The sequence below is a fragment of the Bos javanicus genome, chromosome 5 (assembly GCF_032452875.1).
Source record: "Bos javanicus breed banteng chromosome 5, ARS-OSU_banteng_1.0, whole genome shotgun sequence".
Taxonomy (NCBI): domain Eukaryota; kingdom Metazoa; phylum Chordata; class Mammalia; order Artiodactyla; family Bovidae; genus Bos; species Bos javanicus.
In genome coordinates this window covers 89,217,449-89,243,435 of record NC_083872.1, presented here as the reverse complement: position 1 = coordinate 89,243,435, position 25,987 = coordinate 89,217,449, and the positions used below count along the sequence as shown (strand labels likewise).

At 38.6% G+C, this 25,987-nt stretch overlaps 1 protein-coding gene across 1 annotated transcript in view; it reads right to left on the bottom strand.

The window, feature by feature from the left end:
* RECQL (RecQ like helicase) overlaps positions 1-25,987 on the bottom strand; it is a 33,092-nt gene that overhangs the window by 3,111 nt on the left and 3,994 nt on the right. The window contains exons 3-12 of the mRNA XM_061417685.1: positions 17,150-17,347; positions 16,119-16,298; positions 13,165-13,271; positions 9,237-9,435; positions 7,231-7,397; positions 5,819-5,900; positions 4,557-4,705; positions 4,352-4,469; positions 3,694-3,832; positions 5-96 (exon numbers count right to left, since the gene is read on the bottom strand). Coding sequence (XP_061273669.1) covers positions 5-96; positions 3,694-3,832; positions 4,352-4,469; positions 4,557-4,705; positions 5,819-5,900; positions 7,231-7,397; positions 9,237-9,435; positions 13,165-13,271; positions 16,119-16,298; positions 17,150-17,347 — 1,431 coding nt within the window. The remainder of the gene's footprint in view (positions 1-4; positions 97-3,693; positions 3,833-4,351; positions 4,470-4,556; positions 4,706-5,818; positions 5,901-7,230; positions 7,398-9,236; positions 9,436-13,164; positions 13,272-16,118; positions 16,299-17,149; positions 17,348-25,987) is intronic.

The following is a 25,987-nucleotide window of genomic DNA, read 5'->3' as shown; positions in this document are numbered from 1 at the left end:
TCACAAATCTCTTTACAGCAGTTATCACACATTTTGTTACATGCTTCTGGACTCCATACTTCATCAAAATGTTGAGCTATCAATACACGGCGACATCTGCAAACACATTAGAGATACGAATTATCCCTGTTTCAAAATACAGGGTTATATACTGTTACTAGTTTCCTGTTGCTGCCATAACATTAACACAAACTCCGTGGCTTAAAACAACGCAGATTTATAATCTTACATTTTTATAGGTTAGAAGGCTGACATGGGTCTCACTGGGTTAAAATCAATAAAAGCAAGGTGTTGACAGGGCTAGATTTCTCCGAGCGGTTCTAGGGAAGAATCTGTTTCCTTGCCCTTTCCAGACTCTAAAGACTGCCTGCACTCTGGCTCATGGTCCCCCTTCCTCTATCTTCAAAGCTAACAATGGGTTAAGTTTTCACATCATTTTGACATCTTATTCCTCCTTCCACATTTAAGAACCCTTGTGATTATAGTATGTCCACCCAAACAATTCCGGATTATCTCCCTATTTTAAGATCAGCTGACTACAACTTTAAATCCATTTGTAACTTTAACTCCCTTTTGCCATGTAAAGTAGCACACTCACAGGTTCCAGAGATTCAGATGTAGACATCTTTGGAAGACTACTACTACTATGCCCACCATATGTAATAGTTTTTTCCATATGTTGTTAGTGTAAAAATAACTTCTATGCACTGGGAAACCAAAAGATTCGCATCACTAGCTTTATTACAATTTTCACTTTACTGCAGTGGTCTCAAACTGAAACTGCAGTTATCTCCAAGGTATACCTGTATTAGAGAATCTTCCTGAGAGCAAAGCAGTTTCCTGTACTTTATAGTATCATTTTGAGTCTAAGTCCCAAAATATGCTTCATGAGGGCCTATTGGATATCTAAGGACATTTTCATTTTCTCATTTTTTAAACTTGCTGTAGCATTAATAGGAAAGAAATACCATTTTCTATCACTAATTACTGCTCACTTAAAAAATTTTGAGTCCTTATAATATGATGGGTAATAAGACTACAAAGATGACTAAGAGTAAAAATAGTCATTGTGAGGGAAGAATACAAATGCAAGATTGTTAAAATGCATTTGAAGTTAAGATAGCAAGTTACATCATCATGTATATAGAGAAACTGGTATATATAAACCTCATGGTAACCATAAACCAGAATTCTATTATAGAAACCCACACAAAAAAAGGAATTCAAACACTAAATTCATCAAACCACAAGAGTAAAAGAAGGAACAAGAAAGACCTACAAAACCACCTCAAAACAATGAAATGGCAATAAGTACATACCTATCAACAATTCCATTAACTTTAAATGGACTAAATGCTCCAACCAAAAGACATAAAGTGGCTGAATGGATACAAAATCAAGACCTGCATATATGCTGCCTACAAGAGACTCAGCTCTAAAGACACACATAGACTGAACGTGAGGGGCTGGGGAAACATATTCCATGCAAATGGAAATCAAAAGAAAGCCAAGGTAGTAACACTCATGTCAGACAAAGAAAGTGAAAGTTGCACAATCATGTCCGACTCTTTGCAACTCCATGGACTATACAGTCCATGGAATTCTCCAGGCCAGAATACTGGAGTGGGTAGCCTTTCCCTTCTCCAGGGGATCTTCCCAACCCAGGGATCGAACCCAGGTCTCCAGCATTGCAGGCAGATTCTTTACCAACTGAGCTATAAGGGAAGCACCATATCAGACAAAATAAACTTTAAAACAAAGACTGAAGACACAAGAAGGACATTACATAATGATCAGGGGATCAATCCAAGAACATATAACAACTATTTATAGATATATATACACCTAACATAGAACCACCTAAATACATAAATATTAACAGACATAAAGGGAGAAACTGACAACACAATAACAGCAAGGGTCTATAATATTCCATTTATATCAATAGACAGACGACCGAGACAGAAAATCAATAAGGAAACACTGGCATTAAATGACACATTAGACCAGACTTGACATATACAGACCATTCTATTCAAAAATAGCAGAATATATTCTTTTCAAGTACACAAGGAACATTACCAATTCTCCAGGATAGATCACATGCTGTGCCACAAAACAAGCCTTGGTAAAGTTAAGACAAGGAAATAGTATCAAGCATCTTTTCCAACCACAACAGTATGAGACTAGAAATCAACTATAAGAAAAAACTGCAAAAAACTCAAAACATGCACAGGCGAAACCATAAACTACTAAACCACCAATGAATCACTGAAGAAATCAAAGACGAATGCAAAAATACCTGGAGACAAAACAAAAACACAACAATTCAAAATCTAGGAATTTAGAAATGCAGTTCTAAGAGGGAAATTTATACCAATACAAGCTTACTTCAGGAAATAAGAAAAATCTCAAATAAACAAGCTAACCTTACACTTAAAGGAATTAGAAAAAGAACAAACAGAAACAAGTTAGAAGAAGGAGTTAATGGAAGGAAAGAAACAAAGATCAGAGCAGAATAAATAGAGAGTAAAAAAATAATGGTAAAAATCAATGAAACTAAGAGCTGGTTCTTGGCACAGAGTCTAAATCACTGGCCCACCAGGAAAGTCTCAAGAAAAACAGAATTAATAAATCTTTATCCAGACCCATCAAGGAAAAAAGCCCAAGTCAATTAAATCAGAAATGAAAAAGTTGCAACCTACACCAGAGAAATACGAAAGACCTAAGAGACTACTATGGACAAATATTTGCCAATAAAATGGATGACCAGATGAAACGGACGAATTCCTAGAAATGTACAATCTCCAAGACTGAACAAGGAAGAAAAAAAAATATGGACAGACCAATTACCAGTCATGAAACTGAATCAGTAATTTGAAAACTCCCAAGAAACAAAACTCCAAGAATAGATGGCTTCACAGGTGACTGCTACCAAACATTCAGAAAAAAGTTAACAGTTATCTTTCTTGAAGAAAGACAGAATAACTTTTTTCTTTTTCTCTTTTTAAACTTAAGATACTATATTTTTTATTGTTGTACAATTTTAAAGGTTACTTTCCATTTACAAGTATTACAAAATATTATCTATATTCCCTGTGTTGTACAATACATCCTTGAGCCTATCTTACACCCAAAAGTCTATACCTCCCACACTCCTACCTCCTCCCCCTACTCTCATCACTGGTGACCACTAGTTTGTTCTCTATATCTTAGAATGCTGCTGCTGCTGCTAAGTCGCTTCAGTCATGTCCGACTCTGTGCGACCCCATAGACAGCAGCCCACCAGGCTCCCCCGTCCCTGGGATTCTCCAGGCAAGAACACTGGAGTGGGTTGCCATTGCCTTCTCCAATGCATGAAAGTGAAAAGTGAAAGTGAAGTCGCTCAGTCGTGTCCAACTCTTCGAAACCCCATGGACTGCAGCCTACCAGGCTCCTCTGTCCATGGGATTTTCCAGGCAAGAGTACTGGAGTGGGATGCCATTGCCTTCTCCATATCTTAGAATATATGTTCTTAAATCCAGGCATTCTGCAGGTTCATGTACTGGTTTCTACACCCTCAGACATCTGCTTTTACTGCTTTACACTTGATGTTTCACCAACCTATTTACTCACTTAAGTGAGGACCCAAGAAACATCACATGCTTTCACGTTGTTTTTAATTGACAAGTGACAAAAAAGTGTGTGGCTTACTTGTTTATGTTTTGACAGTAGGACACCATCTCATAAAGCTTTTGTTGTCCCACATTTTCCATCACCACCATTGAACTTATCCTGAATATATCTCCAAAGCCATAATACAAAATACAGTCTGCTTTCATGTCATCTCGACCTGCAGTGGGAAGCATCTTCAGATTGCATAGTTACTTTAAAAAGTCAAACGTGCAAAAATAATAAATATAAAATTTGCTGGTGATATTTCAGTCTAAATATATCATATCTAGAAATTTCAGATAGAGATGTAAAAGTTAATTTGTAGCAGGTGTCCTCAGATTTTTAAAAATACGACTGAAGAGAACTATCAACAATCAGCTTTATTAGCTTAAAAACCTGTCCATAAATAATCCAGTTGTTCAAATTATAAACTTGAAACCACTAATTAAAAACTCAGGAGACAAAGATGGATATCAAATTACCTTAGCAAATGTAAGAAGAAATAATTCATTACATTCCAATAAAACGTAAGGAAAATTTCTCCATAGGCAAATAAATGTAAAACTTCAAAGGACTTTATTGTTTGTTATAAAAATACTAGCCAATAAAGAGTTAAAAATACAGTAGTAATAAATATCACTTACAGTGTTTTTAAAGCTCTTTTAAAAACTTACTTCTGGGTATGAGTTATACATACCTGCTCGGCCACTCTCTTGGTAATAATTTTCCATAGATTTACTCATTGAATGATGAATAACAAACCTCACATCTGGCTTATCAATTCCCATACCAAATGCAACTGTTGCCACAACTACCTAAAATGTATTAACATTGTATATATTAATTAAGCTAAAATACATTTAAAGGTGAATTAGGTTTTGATTAAAGAGCTATTAGTTAACCTGAATTTCATTCGCTGCCCATCTTCTATGAACCTTGGTCTTATCTTCTGGTTCCATATTGGCATGGTATGCACCTGCAGGAATCCCCAGTTTCTGTAAACTAATTGTAACTTGCTCAGAGTCTTTCTGAGAAAAGCAATATATGATTCCTGTAATAAAGATGTCAAATGGTTAGACATATACAGCACACTCCTGGAAAATTTTTAACTCACACACTCAAGATACTGGTAATTCCAATGCATGGGGAAAAAAAGAATTATGAAAAATTCCAAGGCCCTGAACACATACTGACTTTTCAGTATAACTCAAGATTTGATCAGCAACTTGCTCTAGAGCCTGGAGCCACCAGTTTAGGTTTCCATTATCTTAGTTCTCTCTCCAACTTTATCTTCCACTACACAGTATTTCTAAAACTGATGCTTCATCCTCTAGAAGACGTAAACAAGTATGCTGTGAAAAAAGAGTTCCATGCACAAATGAGTTTAGGAAGCACTGCATTGAACAAAATTAAACAGGTGTATCTATCTGCAAGGCTGGTTAGAACGTCAAAGGTGCTGATATACCCTGTGACTCTGTGGGAAGAATAAATAACCTGCAGATTTTCTCAAACTTATTTGACCCTGGAACTCCTTTTACCCAGGGCACCCACTAATATCTCCTGGCAATCTACAGAATAGTTTTGAAATACAACTTTTATATCAATTCTTTGCTTTAGTAACACCTATCTATGCATTAATCCTGGAACATGTTATACACAATCTCAACTCCATCTACACTCATTCAGCATTTACTTTTTATATTTCTTTACACAACTTTACACTACACTTAACTCATTCAGCATTTACTTTTTATATTTCTTTACACAACTTTACACTTAACTCATTCAGCATTTACTTTTTATATTTCTTTAATGTGTCCTTTATTATAAGAAAACTATATTTTATATCCCTATAGAACATCATTGCTTAGCCTTCCATCTTATACACAGTAGCTACTTAACTAAATATGTGCTATTGATAACATTATCATTAGGCCTATTCTAATACAATTAAGTGTAAATAAGCAAATCAGTTTCATGACTCTTACAATCTGTGTCATTAGTAAATGCCAACCCGATTTCTAAGATCACCAAGCAAATTAATTTTATCATGATATTTTCAAGTATGTTCTGCCATGCATTAATCTTTTTCTAGTGAACTGCTGTAGTATTTGTTACTTTTGTAAAGTGCTCAGTCTTTATAGGTGGTTTGTTTCTGTATTACCTGATTGGCCCTTGTACCTTCCATTAATGAGCTTTACAATGTCCTCAATAAAATCTTCAGTGTTTGAGGGCTTCTGCCGAACCTAAAAAAAGTTAACTTATTAAAAAGTAAATTAATGAGTGCCATTCGTGTGGTTATTTACTTACAACTTTCAAGGTGCCATTCTTTCTTGGACATGGTGTTTTCTCTTATTATTCTTTCATTCATTTCATCTGACCCTGTCACAACCCAGACTCTTCTTGATCCTTAATTTTTAATTCACCAGAGAAGAGGAGGCATAGACGCAATGAATAACTTGTAAAGATGAAGACTTTATTTTCTGACCCTACTTTTGTAAAAACATAAACCATGGCACAAATAACTGTTCAGTAAGAACTCAGAAAAATATTAAGTCTATCCTTAAAGGATTGGAAAGTAAAAACAGCTGTGAGGTTATTTAACTTTCAAGGTTATATACTAAATAAAATCTAAATAGGGAGTATTAGCAAATCTTTAAGGGTATAATAATTTTGCATTATTTCATAATTAATTTTATAGAGATGTCATTAGGGTCCTTGGTTATCTTTTTCATTTTTTTGGCTATGCCATGCATCAAACCCATGTCCCCTGAATTGGAAGCAGAGTCTTAACCACAGGACCATCAGGGAAGTCCCAGGTCCCTCAATCGATGCATGCTTTCTCTCCATCCTTACACAAAACGTGTGTATGCAAATTTAACAACACAGTTTTTTCTACTTAACCAAGCAAAGGATTAAACAGCATAAGATATATGAAGCAAGCATTCATGAATAAATCTGTTTATACTCACCCAATTTTTCAAAAACTTTTGAACATAACTATGACTCATGTAGGGAGAAGGCAATGGCAACCCACTCTAGTACTCTTGCCAGGAAAATCCCATGGACGGAGAGGCCTGGTGGGCTGCAGTCCATGGGGTCGCTAGGAGTAGGACATGACTGAGCAACTTCACTTTATTTTTTCACTTTCATGCATTGGAGAAGGAAATGGCAACCCACTCCAGTGTTCTTGCCTGGAGAATCCTAGGGACTGGGGAGCCTGGTGGGCTGCCGTCTATGGGGTCGCACAGAGTCGGACACGACTGAAGCGACTTAGCAGCAGCAGCAGCATGACTCATGTAAACAAACATAATGAAAAAGTAAACTTTGAAAAGACTCTGATGCTGGGAAAGATTGAGGGCAGGAGGAGAAGGGGATGACAGAGGATGAGATGGTTGGATGGCATCACAGACTCAATAGACATGAGTTTGTGTAGGCTCCGGGAGTTGGTGATGGACAGGGAGGCCTGGCATGCTGCATGGGGTCACAAAGAGTCAGACACGACTGAGCGACTGAACTGAACTGAAACTCTCTGCTGAAATCCTTCACAAAATAAACTGACATAGAATTACATACCTCATAATAGAGATTTGGTCGATTAAAAGAAGCCGTGAAAGTAAAACATTTTTCAACGCACAATATTTTCTGAGCATCCTTCAAAACGTGACTGGTCGCTGTTGCGGTCAGTCCAATTAGTGACGCATTAGGGAACTGCCGCTTCAAGATACCAAGAGCCTTATAATCTGGAAAAAAAAAAAATACAGAGTAGCCCTCTTCCTATTCTTTCAGGAATTAAAAAAAGACCGATCTTTTAGGCAGATCATCAAGATGACCGTGAGTTTATTTCCACAGCCACCTGTATCTAATCTGCCACTGCAGCCTAGCCTTTGTGACAGATGGGCTTTACTCTGCTTTTATAACTGGTTCTTCAGAAACAAGCACTCTTGGCCACAGGTGGAATGCTCTGCAAAATGTCTCCAGGAAGCTAAGCACTGGTCTACACCTGCTGGACAGTGGATTCAAGAGATGGAGTGGAAGCAGTCACGGTGTTTGAATTATGGCAACGGATAAAAGATAAAAAGACCATCTGTCAAAACCCTTCTACCACAGACACCACCCAAGAGTGTTAAACTCAGACAAGAAAATGCTTGATTATTATAGAACCCACTTCAGGGAAACTGCTCTGGGCTCCTATTTTATCCTATACATCGAAATCACTAGCTATGTTGTCCTTGAGTACACCCTCAAGTAGTTCAACTATTTGAAGAAAAGTGAAGAACAAACGTTGTAGAAATGGCTCAATGTTAAGGTCAAAAAGGCTACTATAACAACAGGGAGGAGGAAGTTATCTGTTTGGAAAGTTATGAAAGCCCAGAGTCCAGAAATAAGCCCACATATATATAGTCAATAAATCTTCTACAAAGGAGCCAAGAATATATAATGGGGAAACAATAGTTTCTTCAATAAATGGTGTTGGGAACACTGGACAGACACATGCATAAAGAACAAAACTGGACCCTCATATGACACCATACACGAAAGTGAACTCTCAGTGAACTACAGACTCGAATGTAAGATCTGGAACCATAAAACTCCTGGACAAAAACCAATGAGATAAGCTCCTTGACATCAGTCTTGGCAATGATTTCTTGAATCTGAGGCCAACAGCAAAAACAAAATGAAAAAAACAGGTGGGGTTGCTTCAAACTAAAATGCTTCTGTCTAGCAAAGGAAGCCATCAACATAATGAAAGGCAATCCAGGGAATGGGAAAAACATCTGCAAATCACATATCTGATAAGAGGTTAGCTAATACACAAAATTGATAAAGAACTCATACAGCTCAATAGCAAAAAAAATTGATTTTCAGATTTTTTTGCATAGAACAAGTTTGAGCAATCTGTTTTAGGCTAAGACTGTAGGATTATGCTGATGGAGCAAAGAATAAGGTTACTAAAGTATACCACAGAACTATAACATTGAGGGGTTCACTGGGTGTAGATCCTGAAGTGAGTGCTGAAGATACCTAAAACGACGACTAAAAGAGACAACTTTGAAGCAGAAGCAAATTCCTCAACAGTATGAAGGAGAATCCAGAAATCAGTAAATCTTTATGGCTAAAGATGACAAAGTACAATATATACACATTTCAAAAGAGAAAGGCAACTGGACTAATAAGCACTACTGTGGTGGGTGGGGATTAAAGAGATTAAAGATTCTGCCTTGGCTCCTCTTGTATTAAGGCAAGAAAAAAATAAGTAATGACTACCTAAGAGGATAATTTTAATGGAAAGGATTTGCATCATGTAAAGCTGAATAAGAAAAGAGTCCCTAGCATCACGGAGTTTTCTAGGTAGAATATACATGTGTGTGTGCACTCTGTCATGTCTGACTCTTTGTGACTCCATAAACTGTAGCTCACCAGGCTCCACTGTCCATGGCATTCTCCAGGCAAGAATACTAAGTGGGTTGCCATGTCCTCCTCCAGGGATCCTCCCAACCCAGGGATCGAACCCGTGTCTCCTGCATTGGCAGGTGGATTCTTTACCACTGCAGCACCTGAGAAGCCCAGAACATACATACCAGGTCTGAAATCGTGTCCCCACTGACTACAGCAATGAACTTCATCTACAGCAATTCGGGTAAATCTCCTTGCTTCATAGGCTTTTTCTAGTCTTGACATAAACATTTTGCTTTTTGCAATTTTCTCTGGAGTCACATAAATTAGCTTTAGCTTGGAGTTTTTATTTACCATTTCAGCATGGACCCATTTTACATGCTCCTATTGAAAGGAAATATAGACACAATGATAGAACTAAGCCAGCAGAATGCAATACTCAGTGGTAAATGAAGATGCTCATTACTCAGAAGCAACAGCCTTGGGACACTATAGCAGCAGATGCTTACTTCATTAAAATTAAAATGATGTCCCAGTACTGAGCTTCATGGTAGCTATGCTAATAGCATTTTAGTTATTTATTTACATTCAGACAGTTGATAAAAGAATAATCAATCTCATTTGACAAAAAAGAGAACACAAAAACAAATATGAAGACACTCCAAAAAGCATTTACTCCATGAAGGCATAATTCTAAATTTTTCACAATAAATGCCAAAATGTAAGCTAAATGCAGTAAGTATGGTGATAAAGACAGGTTTTATTAATTTTAATGTTATATTTGAAATCATTTCATAGATCTCATAGATCTGATTTCATAGAACAAAATTTATTCTTGATTAGATACTTTAATGATGTTATCAAATCTATTCATAATCTATTTAGGTTTTACAAAGTATCTGATTCCTTATATCAAGATTTTATAATTATGAATAATTAAAATGAGATTCTATATATTATGTATTATATATAATAAGAATACATCTTAAGAGGTAACAGCTATTTGGTTCTTAGTCCTGTTGTTTTCCATAATATTTAGTACATTGGATGTTGTATTTTTCCTTCTAATCTAATTAAGGATCAAAAGAAGTAGTGAATGTGATAGAAATAGAAACTCAAAATGCCTTCATCATCCCAGGAAAGCAGTTTGTTAACTCCTCGAGATATTCCTAGTTTTGTTAAGAAATGGCGAAGTGTATTAAATACTTCAATTGGTCTATATGTCCCAGAAATTTTAGAGGAGCAAACATCTGAGCTATTGCCTGAGAAGATGCTTAGTCACTCGGTCATGTCCAACTCTTTCGATCCCTGTGGACTCTAGCCCGCCAGGATCCTCTGTCCATGGGATTTCCCAGGCAAGACTACTAGAGCGGGTTGCCATTTCCTCCTCCAGGGGATCTTCCCAAACCCAGTAGTGGAACCCCATGTCTCCTACATTGGCAGGCAGATTCTTTACCACTGAGCCACCTACAATTTGAACTGCATGGGTGCACTTACATGCAGATTTTTTTCAGTAGTAAAGACTACAGTACCACATGATCCACAACTAGTTGAATCCCTGAATGTGGAAGGCTGACTGTAAGTTAAGCACAGACTTTTGACTGTGTGGCCAGTTAGGGCCCCTAACCCTCACATTGTTCAAGGGTCACTGTACTTTCCATTATTATTACTCTGTTTTTCAATTTTAAAAAAGTGCAGTATGAGAAGGCAATGTTCTCCACAGATTCATTTTGTTGAACTAGAAAGCACTTAAAAAGACACAAGAGTTTAAATAAATTAAAACTATTTGGGAAAGACTAGAAGAACCAGAACTTCTTAAAGACGTGCCTGATTTCAGGTCTGGGAAGAAATACACAAAATAAGCATGATGTATCTTAGAAAAGAAACCAAGGACTCAAAAGCTAGGAGTTAGACCTAGGGGCCAAATTAAATAGACTCTCACTACCCAAACATGGGACTACTTCAACATTAAAAAAAAGAATAATAACCATGGATGGAAAGACATCAAACATGTTAAAAATCCATAGGTTTAAAATGATACTTGAAAAAAAAAAAAAAAAAGAATTTATTGACCACCTTTGGAGAATGCTGGAAAACCAACTCTTCCCATAATACTTGACATTTCATTTCCATAATGAAAACTGGTAAAGAAAGGGAAAGAACTTTCAATCTTCAAATAATAATAAGGAAAGGTCCTTTTCTACAGAAAAAGTCTAGCTAATTTAAGAAGTGAGAATTAGAAATCATTTTATAACCCCCTAATTAAATAATGGTCTAAGGTAGGCAATTATTATCAGCAGTTGTAGCCTGCCAGGCTCCTCTGTCCATGGAATTCTCCAGGCAAGAATACTGGTGTGGATTGCCGTTCCCTTCTCCAGGGGATCTTCCCGAGCCAGGGATTGAACTGGGGGTCTCCTGCACTGCAGGCAGATTCTTTACCATCTGAGCCATCAGGGAAGTCCCCAAAAAAGAGAAAGAACTTTCAATCTGCAAAGAGTTAAGGAAAAAGTTCTTTTTTACAGGAAAAATCTAGCTAATTTAAGACGTGAGAATTAGAAATCACCATCTTATAACCCCATAATTAAATAACGCTCTAAGGCAAGCAATTATCATCAGTGGCTACTAAAAGCCATTAAATGAAAAGCTGATCGAGAACTTGATAATTATAAAGCAGGCAGACATAAGGTGACCCCACTGATAAAACTAACATCACACACAAAAAAATAATAACCAGGTGTTAAATACCTCCTGAGTGATACCAGGAGTAAGTATACTCTTACAGAAAAAAAAAAAAAAGCCCAAATTCAGTCAACTTTTAGACTAAAAGTAACAAGTGGAACAATATCACAAGGATACAATCAGGAAGACATAGAATATAGGAAACTTAAGGACCAAGAAAAAAAAAAAAAACAAACAAAAACCTAAACAGTAATTTCACAGGAAACAAACAAGAAATAAAGGGAACCTATGGACATATCAACCAATACAGCATAATGTGTGAATCTGGACCATGATTTTAAACAGATAATAACATTTGATGAGACAGAAATCTGAGTATTTTTATTTAATGGTTTTAAAGAACTAATACTAAATTTTTAGATGTGATAATGGCATTTAGTTATATTTTTTAGTTACTTTTTTTTTTAATGTTAGAGATATATACTGAAGAAGTTACAACTGAAATGGTATGATGTCTGGGACTTGTCTCAACCAAATAAACCAAGGGTGGGCAGGGAGGGAAATTGGGGGTATACAGATGAAAAAAACTGGCCATATGTTGATAACCGTTAAAGCTACTTAACAGTTTTTATACTATTCTATTTTTGTATATTTTGAAAATTTTTAATAATATGCTTTTTAAAAAAGAACACCTGGGAAATGCTTTATTGTACAGATAAAGGTAAGAGAGTCCTTTTCCAAACAAGAAATTCCACAAGGTTGGGTATCTTGTTTCTAATTCATTTTTTGCATTTAATTATATCCCATAATCAGAAATTCTTCCTCACTGTTTTAGAATGGATACTATGAAACAAGTCAGCAAACTTCCTGTAAAGTGCTAGATAGAAAACATTAGGTGTTGCAGCCCATATCACAACTACTCAACTCTGTCCTCATGTGTGAAAACAATCAGAGGCTACACATAAAAGAACCAGGATGGTTCTGTTCCAATAAAACTTTATTTATGGTCACTGAAATCTGAATCTCATATAATTTTCACACTTCACAAAATTTCACACTTTTAATTTTCACACTTCACTATTCTTCTTTTGATTTTATTTTTTTGCCATGCCATACGGCATGCAGGGTCTTGGTTCCCAAACCAGGGATCAAAACTGTGCCTTCTGCAGTGGAAGTGTAGAGTCTTAACCACTGGGACTGCCAGGAAAATTACACTGCTGATTTTTTTATAACCATTTAAAACTATAGACTAATCTGAGCTCACACACCATACAAAATAAGCAGTGGGCTAGCCTGATCTATGAGTGGTGATTTTAGATTCCAACATAGTTACCAGTTTTTTCTTTTATAAGCAACTCAATTGTAGCTAAGGTTCCTACTTCACTGAAGAGTATAAATTAAAAATAAAATACAATAAAAGCCACAGGAGCATACCTTAGAACTAGAAGCATTTAACATGGTAGCTGAAATTCCTAATTGTTTCAAAACCATTAACTGGTCTTCCATAAGGGAGATCAGTGGGCAAATCACAAGGGTAAAACCTAAAAAAGAAAGAAATCCACCTTAAATTTCATACCACCACCAGAGTAAGTTTCAATTATTTACCTTCTTTACTGTAACTGGAGAAATCTGTATGTAGGTCAGGAAGGAACAGTTAGAACTGGACATGGAACATCAGGAGTTGTTCCAAATAGGAAAAGGAGTGCATCAAGGCTGTTTATTGTTACCCTGCTTATTTAACTTATATGCAGAGTACATCATGGGAAACGCTGGGCTGGATGAAGCACAAGCTGGAATCAAGATTGTAGGGGAAAATATCAATAACCTCAGATATGCAGATGACATCACCCTTATGGCAGAAAGCGAAGAACTAAAGAGCCTCTTGATGAAAGTGAAGGAGGAGAGTGAAAAAGTTGGCTTAAAACTCAACACTCAGAAAACTAAGATCATGCATCTGGTCCCATCGCTTCATGGCAAATAGATGAGGAAACAGTGTCAGACTTTATTTTTTGGGGCTCCAAAATCACTTCAGATGGTGACTGCAGCCATGAAATTAAAAGATGCTTCCCCCTTGGAAGAAAAGTTGTGACCAACCTAGACAGCATATTAAAAAGCAGAGACATTACTTTGCCAACAAAGGTCCGTCTAGTCAAGGTTATGGTTTTTCCAGTAGTCATGTATGGATGTGAGAGTTGGGACTATAAAGAAAGCTGAGAGCTGAAGAACTGATGCTTTTGAACTGTGATGTTGGAGAAGACTCTTGAGAGTCTCTTGGACTGCAAGGAAATCCAACCAATCCATCCTGAAAGAAATCAGTCCTGAATATTCATTGGAAGGACTAATGTTGAAGCTGAAATTCCAATACTTTGGCCACCTGATGCGAAGAACTGACTCATTGGAAAAGATCCTGATGCTGGGAAAGACTGAAGGCAGGAGGAAAAGGGTGAGATGCTTGGAGGGCATCGCTGACTCAATGGACATGAGTTTGGGTAAACTCTGGGAGTTGGTGATGGACAGGGAGGCCTGGCACGCTGCAGTCCATGGGGTCGCAAAGAGTTGGACATGACTGAGAGACTGAACTGAACTGACTGTAACTTGTGGTCCTGCCCACCAATTCAGACTGATTTTCAAAGCAGCTTTAGCAATATGCCACCTATTTCTTACCTTCATTATTACAGAAAGTAAATATGAATAAATGATAAGCCAAATAGACATAAGATTGTATATAGAAAACTCTCACCTTATCTAGTCCTATAAAAACGTGGAGAGATATCATTTTGAACTTACTATCATACTTGACAATCAGTATTGGTAACCTCAGTAAAATTACATAAATCAAGTCATATACTATCCAGTTACATCAGGAAAAAGTTATTCCGAAGCTTTCCAAATGTGTTGTACAGAAGAAACTAACACAACAATGTAAAGCAATTATACTCCAATAAAAAGAAACAATGAAAAAAGTTCTATGATAAACTATAACAGAAAAGAATATTAAAAAAGGATGTGTGTGTGTGTGTGTGTGTGTATATAAAAGTGAATCACTTTGCTGTACAGTGGAAAATAACAACACTTTAAATCACTATACTTCACTATAAAAAAATGCTTTCCAGGGACTTCCCTGGTGGGTCCAGTGGTTAAGACTGTACTCCCAATGCAGGGGCCCCAGGCTCAACCCCTGGTCAGGGCAGTGGAACCCATATGCCACAACTAATGATCCTGCCTGCTGCAACTAAAAAAACAAAAAAACCCAACATACTGCAGCTAAGACCAGCAGAGCCAAATAAATAAATAATTTTCTTTAAAAAAAAAAAAAGCTTTCCAAAGCAAACATAGCACCTTGTATCATCCAGAATGATACATGAGTACCCGTCCACTTACTGCACAAGATTAATTCAGTCTGAGCAGAAATCAGTTAACAGTTTCTTGACTGACTCAAGTTCTGGTAATAAATCCCCTTTCTGTGAGAACTGAAATTGTTCACAGCTAAGAGAGCTATTTAGATCGCTAAAATCTTGCGGTCTTAGGTTTCCATAGTTTGTTCCTTAAAACAACCTGGGGCAGAGAGCAGACCAGTTTAAAAAACATATTCAGATTAAGACATTATCATGGATTTCACGCTCTCAACTAGTCCTCTTTGCTGTATTCTCACTTTCTCCCTCTTTACTGGTACCTTCTCATTGTATTTAAATATGGTCAGTTCAGTTCAGTCATGTCAGACTCTCTGCGACCCCATGGACTGCAGCATGCCAGGCTTCCTTGTCCATCACCAACTTCTGGAGCTTGCTCAAACTCATGTCTATCGAGTCAGTGATGCCATCCAACCATCTCATCTTCTGTCATCCCCTTCTCCTCCCACCTTCAATATTTCCCAGCATCAGGGTCTTTTCAAATGAGTCAGCTCTTCCCATCAGGTGGCCAAAGGTTGGAGTTTCAGCTTCAGCATCAGTCCTTCCAATGAATATTCAGGACTGATTTCCTTCAGGATTGACTGGTCTGATTCCTTTTCTAGGGCTTTTTCTCCTACAACATGCTTTTCAAGGATGTTTCAGGAATCAGATAAAAGAATGAACTACTCTCAGTCTTTAACATATCCTCTGTAAGTGAACACTTAAATATCTATTCATGCGTGCGCTCAGTTGTGTCCGACTCTGTACAACCCCATGGACTGTAGCCCTCCAGGCTCCTCTGTCCATGGAATTTTCCAGGCAAGAATACTGGAGTGGGTTGCCAGTTCCTTCTCCATTAAATGTCTATTAGTGGAGAGACAAACAAAAAATGCACTTGATTTTGGCAAATACACTATAGAGATATTTTTTTAAGACTTAAAAATATATTCATAGAAATGATGTTTCTTCACCTTAAAATTAATGTTTATTAATACCCACCATCTGAACACAATGCTGGTAACTGGTAACATAAGCTCTTTCCCCCTCCTGTAGGCATAACGAGAAATACCTCCTTTCCAGACATTGTGACGTTAATAGTTTCTAGCTGAAGTGGCCTGAACTTCTGCAGTTTAAAGACATTTTGTAGAACATCTTTAACTTTACCAGACCATGGAAAATCTAGAAAGAGAATAATAAGTAGAACTATTTAAGATTATAATGAGACACAAATGTGAATGGCTGCTTCTATAATAGAGAAGAATCAGATCAATATATATAAGACTTTTAATACTATGGATAATTTAATGTTTATAATAATAATTTTGAGATCAGTTTAACTCACGAAGCTAAGCAAATCATATATCTTATGATAATGATATATCATAAGAAAAAGTATATCAGAATAAAATGACAACATTTGCCAGTGAGAAATAAACTACAGAGGAGAAAGGAGCAAGGTCAGGTACTTGATAAATAGTCTGTGTTGGTCAGGGAATTCACAGTATCAGAAACCTCAAATACCATGAACCAAAGTTAACAATTATATGGACTTTTTGGTGTCAATATCTTGTTTAAAAAGTGGACAACAAAGCCCAGAAAGCACTGCAATTCTGTCAAGAGTTACAGTATTCTAAACTAATGATAAACAAGATGTTTGGCAAGATCCTCAATCAAGGAAGATTTATTCACTAGGGCAGGGGAATGAACTAGACTTTGATGAGGAGTTTGAATTTTTTTCTTGTTTAATTTCTTCTCATTACAACCAAGAAAATTGAGTTAAATAAACATCTTTCTCCAAGCAAATATGTTTCCAATATGTCAGAAACATATTTGGTCTGAATAATAAAGGCTTTCATTTTAAAAGGACGTGGGTAAAGGCTGGTCTGCCTAGTAGTTCCCTTGCCACCTAAGGAATGGCTAGTTTCACTTCTAAACTACTAAAAAGCACTGACCCAGACACAACGATTCAATTCCAGTTCAAAGAAACGAGAGGAAACAAAACTTGCAAAGAAAAAAAAAAGAGAGCAAACCTTCTTTATTCCAAGAGGCAGGTGAAGAATCACATTCACTGCTCTCCCCAGCATCGGAATCCTCTAAACACAGCTTTATTCTCTTCGTTAGTACGTTTTTTTTCTGAATGAGCTCCTGCTGCCTTTCCAGAAGTTCCTGGATTTGAATGTCTACTGCATGTAGCTCACTTGTTATAGAATCTAGTTCCTCACTCAGAGCTACAAGGGAAGAAAAAAGATACGATGACCAGACAGAATTAATCACAATTTCAGGTTTCCTTATGATTGATTTTCTTGGTATTCCTCACTATCAACTGTATAAACTTAGAGTAGTCTAGAAGAGTGGTTCAGTGCATGTTTTGGAGCCACCCAGACAGGAGGTATATCTTAGGTCTTCCTCTCACTGGCTGAGCGACCTCAGGCTAAGTACCTTATACTTAACTGAACCTCAAAATCCCTATCTGTAAAGTGGGGATAATACCTAGCTTTCACAGTATTGCTATAAAAAATTAAATGAGACAGAATTTTGAAAGTTCTTAACACAGTACCTGGTACACAGTTAAGCATTTAATAAAAAACAATTATTAATTTTACCATGGTGTGCTTCCCTGGTGGCTCAGGAGTAAAGAATCCACCTGCCAATGCAAGAGACGTGGGTTCAATCCCTGGGTTGGGCAAATCCCCTAAAAAAGGAAACAGCAAACCACTCTAGTATTCTTGCCTGGATAGAGGAGCCTGGTGGGCTACAGTCCATATGGTCACAAAAGAGTCAGACATAACAGAGCAACTAAACAATAACAAAAATCATGTTGGAGGCCAGTGGTCCAACAATCTTCTAAATCACTTCAGTAAAATGACTAGACTTTAAAGCAAGAGGAAGTTACCTAAAAGTGATCCCCTAACTACTTAGCTATCATTTACAAAAACGTTTGTATTTGGGTTCATACTGTGACATGGTAAGGAGCTGGTGATTATAAACAAGATGACGTATCAGTAAAAAGAGAAATCAAGTGTGCTACTAAAAATTGGCATTACAAGGGCAGCATGATAATTTATAAAGAAGCCTTAACATATGATACTAGACAATCCAAATATTAAAGTCAAAATGAGATTTCCTTGTACATCAGTGGAAGCTAGAAAATTTTACAGACATCCTTGCTGCTTTCTAAAACATCTGCCTGCTTTAATCAGTGTCCAGTTCTAATGTCTTCCCATGAGATAAAATCTTATGGTTATGATTTAAAATAGGATGCTCTAGTGTTTCTGTATTGTATCAACTGCTTGTGTGATCCAGGTTTAGGGCCGGCCACCAGTGACATCTGTCTGAGATTTGGAAGGTGGAAATGAAACAGAAGCCAGGTTTACAGTCGACATAAGGTCGGGCGCTGCTGCAGCTCACCTTGTGGCTGATGTGCTGGCTCACCTTGGCCGACAGGGGGCAAAAGTCAGTTCCTCTTGTTGTGCTCAGTCATGTCTGACTCTGTCACCCCATGGACTGCATGCAGCCTGCCAGGCTCCTCTCCACTCTCCAGGTAAGAATCCTGAAGTAGGTTGTTATTCCCTTCTCCAGGGGATCTCCCCCAACCCAGGAACTGAAGCTGGGTCACCTGCACACAGGCTGACTCTTTACAGTCTGAGCCACCAGGGAAGCCCAACAATACACAATAGTGAATGAAGCCAAATTTATTGGTGTGGATTCAATAAGAAATTCTGAATTTAGTACACTAAATATAGTGGCCAGGAGTGGCTCTAATTCTTTACTTAGCCGACCCCAAAGATGAATATCAGAAAGTTGGGATGGAATGACACAGGGGTAGGTGCCAATGAAATGGAAAGGCTAGAACTTTCTGGGTATACACTAAAGGAGAGGAACTCGGAGCTTAGGGAGATGGGAGTGCTAGAGTGGTTGATCATCCACTCTCCTGCGATCCCCCAGGAGGATCCAGGAGACCCTCCTTTTCCCAAGCCTGTAAGAAATGCATTCATGAGGGGAATGAATCCCTGAAGAGGTCTGGGTTGGCTGTTCTCTGTAAGCCAGGAATGACCATGGGAAGTACTGCCTTTCAACTAGACAACCTGAATCAATGAGAATGATGATTTCTAAGACACAGGGGCTAATTGTCAGCAATTCAATTCATGACCAAAGGAAAGGCAGATGTGGTTCCCAAAATGGGCAACAGAAAGTGAAAGTGTTAGTCGCTCAGTCGTTTCCTATTCTTTGTGACCCCATGGAGCCTGCCAGGCTCCTCTGTCCATGGGATTTCCCAGGCAAGAATATTGGAGTGGGTTGCCATTCACTTCTCCAAAGAATCTTTCCAATCCGGAGATGGAATCCAGGTCTCCTGTACTGCAGGTAGATTCTTTACCATCTGAGCCACCAGAGAAACCCAAAGGGCAATAACCAGAAGTAACAATTAGAACAGTCTGACTTAAAGACAACTTTGGCACTGGCTAGGTGATCATGAAGTCTGAAATAGAAATAGATTACATGATCTGTACAGGCAGTATACAAAGGCCTGATTCTGGTGAACACGTCTGATTTGAATTACCACCAAAGAATCATAGTCCTTCAACCAGTGCCCAGAAATGAGCCAATTTATAGATCCAAAGCTCCTTATGTAAAGTAGAGGTTGGGGCTCTTTGAAAAAGGACCCTCATATACAGCTAAAACTTCATGCAATAAATCTTACCACTATCCTTCTCCAGAGAAACTTCAGGTAATTGTGTACTGGGAAAAGGAAAATAACTTCTCAGAAGTTCCTGGACAGCGACTGTAATCTGACAATTCCTGGAGAACTATAATGCCATGATGACCCACCAGTTAGAGTGTGGACTGAACTTGGTCAAAACAGATGATAAACGCCGTTCTGCTCAGGCGCATCACGCAAGGAGCTAGGAGGTCTCTGTGCTTACCTCCCCAGCTCCAGGAGGTGCAATTAGAACAGATACCCCCAGGTGGCGCTAGTGGTAAAGAACTCGCCTGCCAGTGCAGGAGACACAGAAGTGTTCCACAGGTTCCATCCCTGGGTGGTGAAGAATCCCTTGGTGGAGGGCATGGCAACCCAATTCAGTATTCCTGCCCGGAGAATCCCAGGGACTGATGAGCCTGGCCGGCTACAGTCCATAGGGTCACAGAGTCAGAGATGACTGAGGCAACTTAGCATGCGTGCATTCAACAACTGGCTGGTTTCCTGACCTAAGAGTAAGGACTATTATGGTAGGAAGGATCAAGTGGAAGGCAGTAAAAAGAGTGCTTACTACCAGAACAGTGAATAGTGCTGTTCCTCACACAGCCAGGACTCATGGGCCTGGGAAACAGGGCTGGAAACATGGCTCCTATTACCGTTAGTGATCCACTAGTGAAATGTTTGCTTCCCATCCTTGAAACTTTGGACTCTGCTAGTCTAGAGGTTGCCCAGTTAGAACTGCTTCTACCAGGGGAAAAAGCAATGGTTCCATTTAACTGTAAGTTGATTACCACTTGGCCAGTTTGGGTTCCCATGGCCAGGAAACTAAAAGGCAAAGAAAGGGGTTACTGCACTGGCTGGGGCAAATGATCCTGACTATTAAAGGAAACTGGACTGCTATGACACTGCAGAGGTGAGGAGCCGTGTGTCTCGAGTGTGGGGGATCCTCCAGGGCAGTGGTCCCCAACCGTTCTGGTACCAGGGACCGGTTTCATGGAAGACAGTTTTTCCAAGGACCAGGGTGGGGTGGGGGAGGGTATGGTTTCAGGATGATTCAGTGTATTACATTTATTGTGCACATTATTTCTGTTATTATTACATCAGCTCTACCTCATCATCAGGCATTAGATCCCAGACGCTGGGGACTCCTGCTCTAGGGTTATCTTTTGGTATTCCCACATCCCCTGCTTAGAATTAATGGAAAACCACAAAAACCCATTACAAGCAAACTGCTAAGGCAAATCCCACCAGGCAAGGCCCCATGACCAGGTGAGCTGTTTGCTGAGAACAAAGGGATACGGAAAGTTGAAAAGGCAGTTATAAAATAACAGGTATAACCACATGATCAGGTGAGACCCAAGAACTGGAATAGCTATTAAGCATTTCTCCTTTATTTTGACATTCCTGTAGAAGCCAATTTTGGATTTCTCTTGTTGATGGTTAGTTAGTTGATGAATGGATGGATAGACTGACCTTTTGGCTCCCATTCCCCTAAATCCTAAAATAATAGGTGTTAATAGTCACTAACTTTGTATCTCAGGATTTAAGTTAGAAGATTATCAAGGAGGATGTGATTGAGCAAGAAGAGGAATGAGCACCATCCAAAGATGAATAAAGAGAATTCCTGTCCTCTTCAGGGGAGAGGATCAGCATGCATTTGTTTGGACAAGAGAGAGCTGTGTCAACTTGGGGAGCCAGAGCTTTAGGAGGTGGAAGTGAAGCAGTAGCTATATTTTCCATATTTAAGAAGGGCAGTGCAAGGTCAGGTCTGGTGACCTCTCCGGCATGGGGCAGCAGCTGGGCCCATGATTCTAGCTGCTGCTAGATATCCTTGGGGAAACAGAGGTGCCTGCAGTTCCTCTGGATCCTGTTGGTTCTCCTCCTTGGGCTTCTCTGAACACTCAGCCAGATGGTGTGCGACTCAACAGGGAAGGACGCCAGCACTTTGACAGGTGCTGCCTCACCTAAACTGGAGGCTTTGAGGCAACCAGAGACTGGTCCAGGTTCTGGTGAGATTCATCTTCACAGGCAGCATTCTGTTCGGGCAATCCTCTTGGCAAAAGCATCTTCTCTTCCTATCTACTGGCACCACCGATGCCAGGCCCACCAACAGACACAAAGAAAGACCCTAAACACTTCCCAAATTCCCACCAAGAATTCCTACAGTCAATCCCTCTTATCACTCACAGTGCTTCTGCTTCTTTCATTGAATCCCACCTAACAGAGATAATGTCAACCTGTGCTACAAAGTCAGTATCACTGCACCCTGGACAAAGTCCTGATTGACTCAGAATATAAGAGAGTAGAGCTAGTTGTAAAAAATCAGGGTCTTTTAATATTTTTGTTCAAAACTATAACCATCTCTAATGTCAGCTTGGACAACACATGACCTTTATGATGAGAGATGAGATTGAAAAGGGAAGGATTTCAATCATTCATCATGAAGAGGGCTTATTACTATATCTCAAGAGCACACAGCATCGAGCAGGGATCCTGCTCCTAAGCTTACAGCTGAAACAAGGGAGGTACCATTCTTCAGAAGCACGACAGTTTCTAGCGATCTCCCATACTGAAGGCCACAGTGAAAAGGAAGTGATTTACCACTTTCTTTGGGAATCACCAAATCCAACTCAACAAACTATCTGAAGGCAATTTCAGAGGCATTTCAAATACAGGTCGACAAGTGGGTAGAACAATAGAAGAGGTGGGTTATTTGAACAGGGTGAAATATTCTAAAAGCAATGATTTAAAGTAATCATCTCTTCTTAAATAAAATTGATCTATGGCATTATTCAGTTATTTTAAAATCATATCCCAGGGACTTCCCTGGTCATCCACAACAAGTTGAGAGTTTGCCTGCCAATGCAGGGCACACAGGTTTGATCCCTGGTCTGGGAAAATTCCACACACCTCGGGGTAACTAAGCCCACACGCCACAACTACCGAGCCAGCACTCCAGGGCCTGGGAGCCGCAGCAAGAGAAGCCACCACAGTGAGAAGACCGCATACCACAGTGAAGAGTAGCCCCTGCTGGCCACAACTGGAGAAAGCCCTGTGCAGCAACGAAGACCCAGTGCAGCCATAGATAAATAAATAAACAACTTTTAAAACATCATATCCTACTGAGAAAGAGTAAAGTCTTACTAAATAGAATAACTCACTGATATGATCCAAAAATAACTATTTTAACTGAGGTAAGGTTTGGTTCGGTTCAGTTCAGTTCAGTCGCTCAGTTGTGTCCAACTCTTTGCGACCTTGTGGACTGCAGTACGCCAGGCTTCCTTGTCCATCACCAACTCCCGGAGTCCATCCAAACCCACGTCCATCGAGTCGATGATGCCATCCAACCATCTCATCCTCTGTCATCCCCTTCTCCTCCTGCCTTCAATCTTTCCCAGAATCAGGGTCTTTTCAAATGAGTCAGTTCTTCACATCAGGTAGCCAAAGTACTGGAGTTTCAGCTTCAACATCAGTCCTTCCAATGAACTGATCTCCTTTAGGATGGACTGGTTGGATCTCCTTGCAGTCCAAGGGACTCTCAAGAGTCTTCTCCAACACCACAGTTCAAAAGCATCAGTTCTTTGGCACTCAGCTTTCTTTATAGTCCAACTCTCACATCCATACATGACTACTGGAAAAACCATAGCTTTGACTAGATGGACTTTTGTTGGCAAAGTAATGTCGCTGCTTTTTAATATGCTGTCTAGGTTGGTCATAACTTTCCTTCCAAGGAGTAAGTGTCTTTTAATTTCATGGCTGCAGTCATCATCTACAGTAAGGTTTAGTAATATCTATGAAACCCACACTTTTGTCTCTTAGTGAAGAATACCTGGGTTAGCATTTAATATAACTTCAATTGTTATCATTTATTATTAGCCCTTAGGCTATTAGTATGAATCATTAAGCTGTGAGAGATGAAGACAAAATCTATGTCACTATTTTTTTCACATTTATATTTAAATAAATTGTAAAGTTTTGGGGTGTGGAGAGAAGGATTCCATACTTAAGAAAACCATTCCTATAAAGTTTGTTAAGAACCTAGACTTGGTACTCCACTGTCAGTGCTAAGGTCATATTTACTATATCCCTACAAAGAACAGGAAAATAACCATAGAATAAGTTCCTCCCTCTTACCATCCACCTCTTAACTGAATAAACAGCAAAACTTCACTAATAAGCACAAAAGAATCTGGTCAAGTTTATAAAAACAAACAATGTGAGGAAATACATCAAAATACCAAGAGTAGCTGCCTGGAAAAGGTAAAACAGATGTCTTTCTTTTATATTTTAAAAATATTTCAAATAATACCACTTTGGAACTTATCTTAAAGAAATAATCAAAGAAATACACAAACCTTTTGATTCAAAGATGTCCAATGCAACTTTTTTTATATTTTAAAAGTAAAGACAGCCTAAAAGTTCAAAACCAACACTCAAAGTGTTAATTCTTTAATGCCACTATAAAACAACAAAATACAGAGCAGTATTAAAAACAATATTGACAACATAAAATTTACAGTATGTCTATATTCTTTATCTACATTGTGTTTTTAAGAATCACATTACCAAACATTATGTAAAAAATATGAAAATTTTTGTTGAAAATAATACATCTAAATGGTACAGTATTAATTTTAGTAGTAACATTATTAGTGATTTACTTTATAATTTTCTTAGGTTCCTAAAATACTATCAAAAAACATATCAGTCCTTGGAACTTTTATGTATTGCATGGTGGGAATGTAAAATTGTGTAGCCACTATGGAAAACAGTATGGTAGTTCCTCAAAAAATTAAACACAGAAATGTTATCCAGCAATTTCACTTGTAGGTATGGTGGTGGTTTAGTCACTAAGTCATGTCCGACTCTTGCAACCCCATGGACTGTAGCCTGCCAAGGTCCTCTATCCATGTGATTCTCCTGGCAAGAATACTGGAGTGGGTTGCTATTTCCCTCTACAGGGGATCTGCCCGACTCAGAAATAGAACCTGGGTTTCCTGCACGGCAGGAGAATTCTTTACCGACTGAGCTATGAGGGAAGCCCACTTGCAGGTATATACACCCAAAAACTGGAAGCAGAGGCTCAAACAGATGTTCGTACACCAATGTTCGTAGCTGCATTATTCACAGAAACTGAAAAGGGAAATAATTCAAATGTCCCCTGACAAACAAGTGGATAAACAGAATGTGGTATATCCACACAGTAGAATATTACTTAGCCTTAAAAAGATACATGGTACCCAACGGATGAACCTCAAAGACAACACAAAAGGACAAATATTGTATGATTCCACTTCTATGCTGCTGCTGCTGCTGCTAAGTCGCTTCAGTTGTGTCCGACTCTGTGGAGACCCCACAGACGGCAGGCCACCAGGATCCCCCATCCCTGGGATTCTCCAGGCAAGAACACTGGAGTGGGTTGCCATTTCCTTCTCCAGTGTATAAAAGTGAAAAGTGAAAGTGAAGTCGCTCGGTCGTGTCCGACTCTTAGATACCCCATGGACTGCGGCCTACCAGGCTCCTCCATCCATGGGATTTTCCAGGCAAGGTACTGGAGTGGGGTGCCATTGCCTTCTCCACTTCTATGAGGTACCTAGAAAGGTCAAAGTCCCAGACAGAAAGCAGAATGATGTTACCAGGGGCTGCAGGGAAGTGGGGGAGTGGAAGTTATTGTTCACTGGGTACACTGTTGCATTGACCATCTTTGAATCACGAGCTTTACGTACTCTTCCACTATTTCCTTAAGGTAAGTTCCTAAGTGGTGTTATTTAAAATACTTTTAAAGTATAAAAGAAAGACATCCATGTTTACCTTTTCCAGGCACCTACTCTTGGCATTCAGTGGGGAGTGATGAAAAGTTCTGGAGATGGATACTGGCAAAGGTTGCACACAATGCAGATGCACGTAACGCCAGGCATGCAATGCTCTTGATTGTCTGCTTAAAAGTAGCTAAACGATAAGTTTAAATATATTTTACAACAATAAAAACAAATATGGAAAAATATCTATAATCAGAATTATTAAGACTAATATTTTCTAAATTTATTTTTATTTATTCCTACTAAAACTTTTTTTAAAAGTAGTTTAAGACTCACAGTAAAACTGAGGGGAAGGGACAGAGAAAAACACACAGTTAGAAAGAGAACAGAATGAACCACAAAATAGAATAATC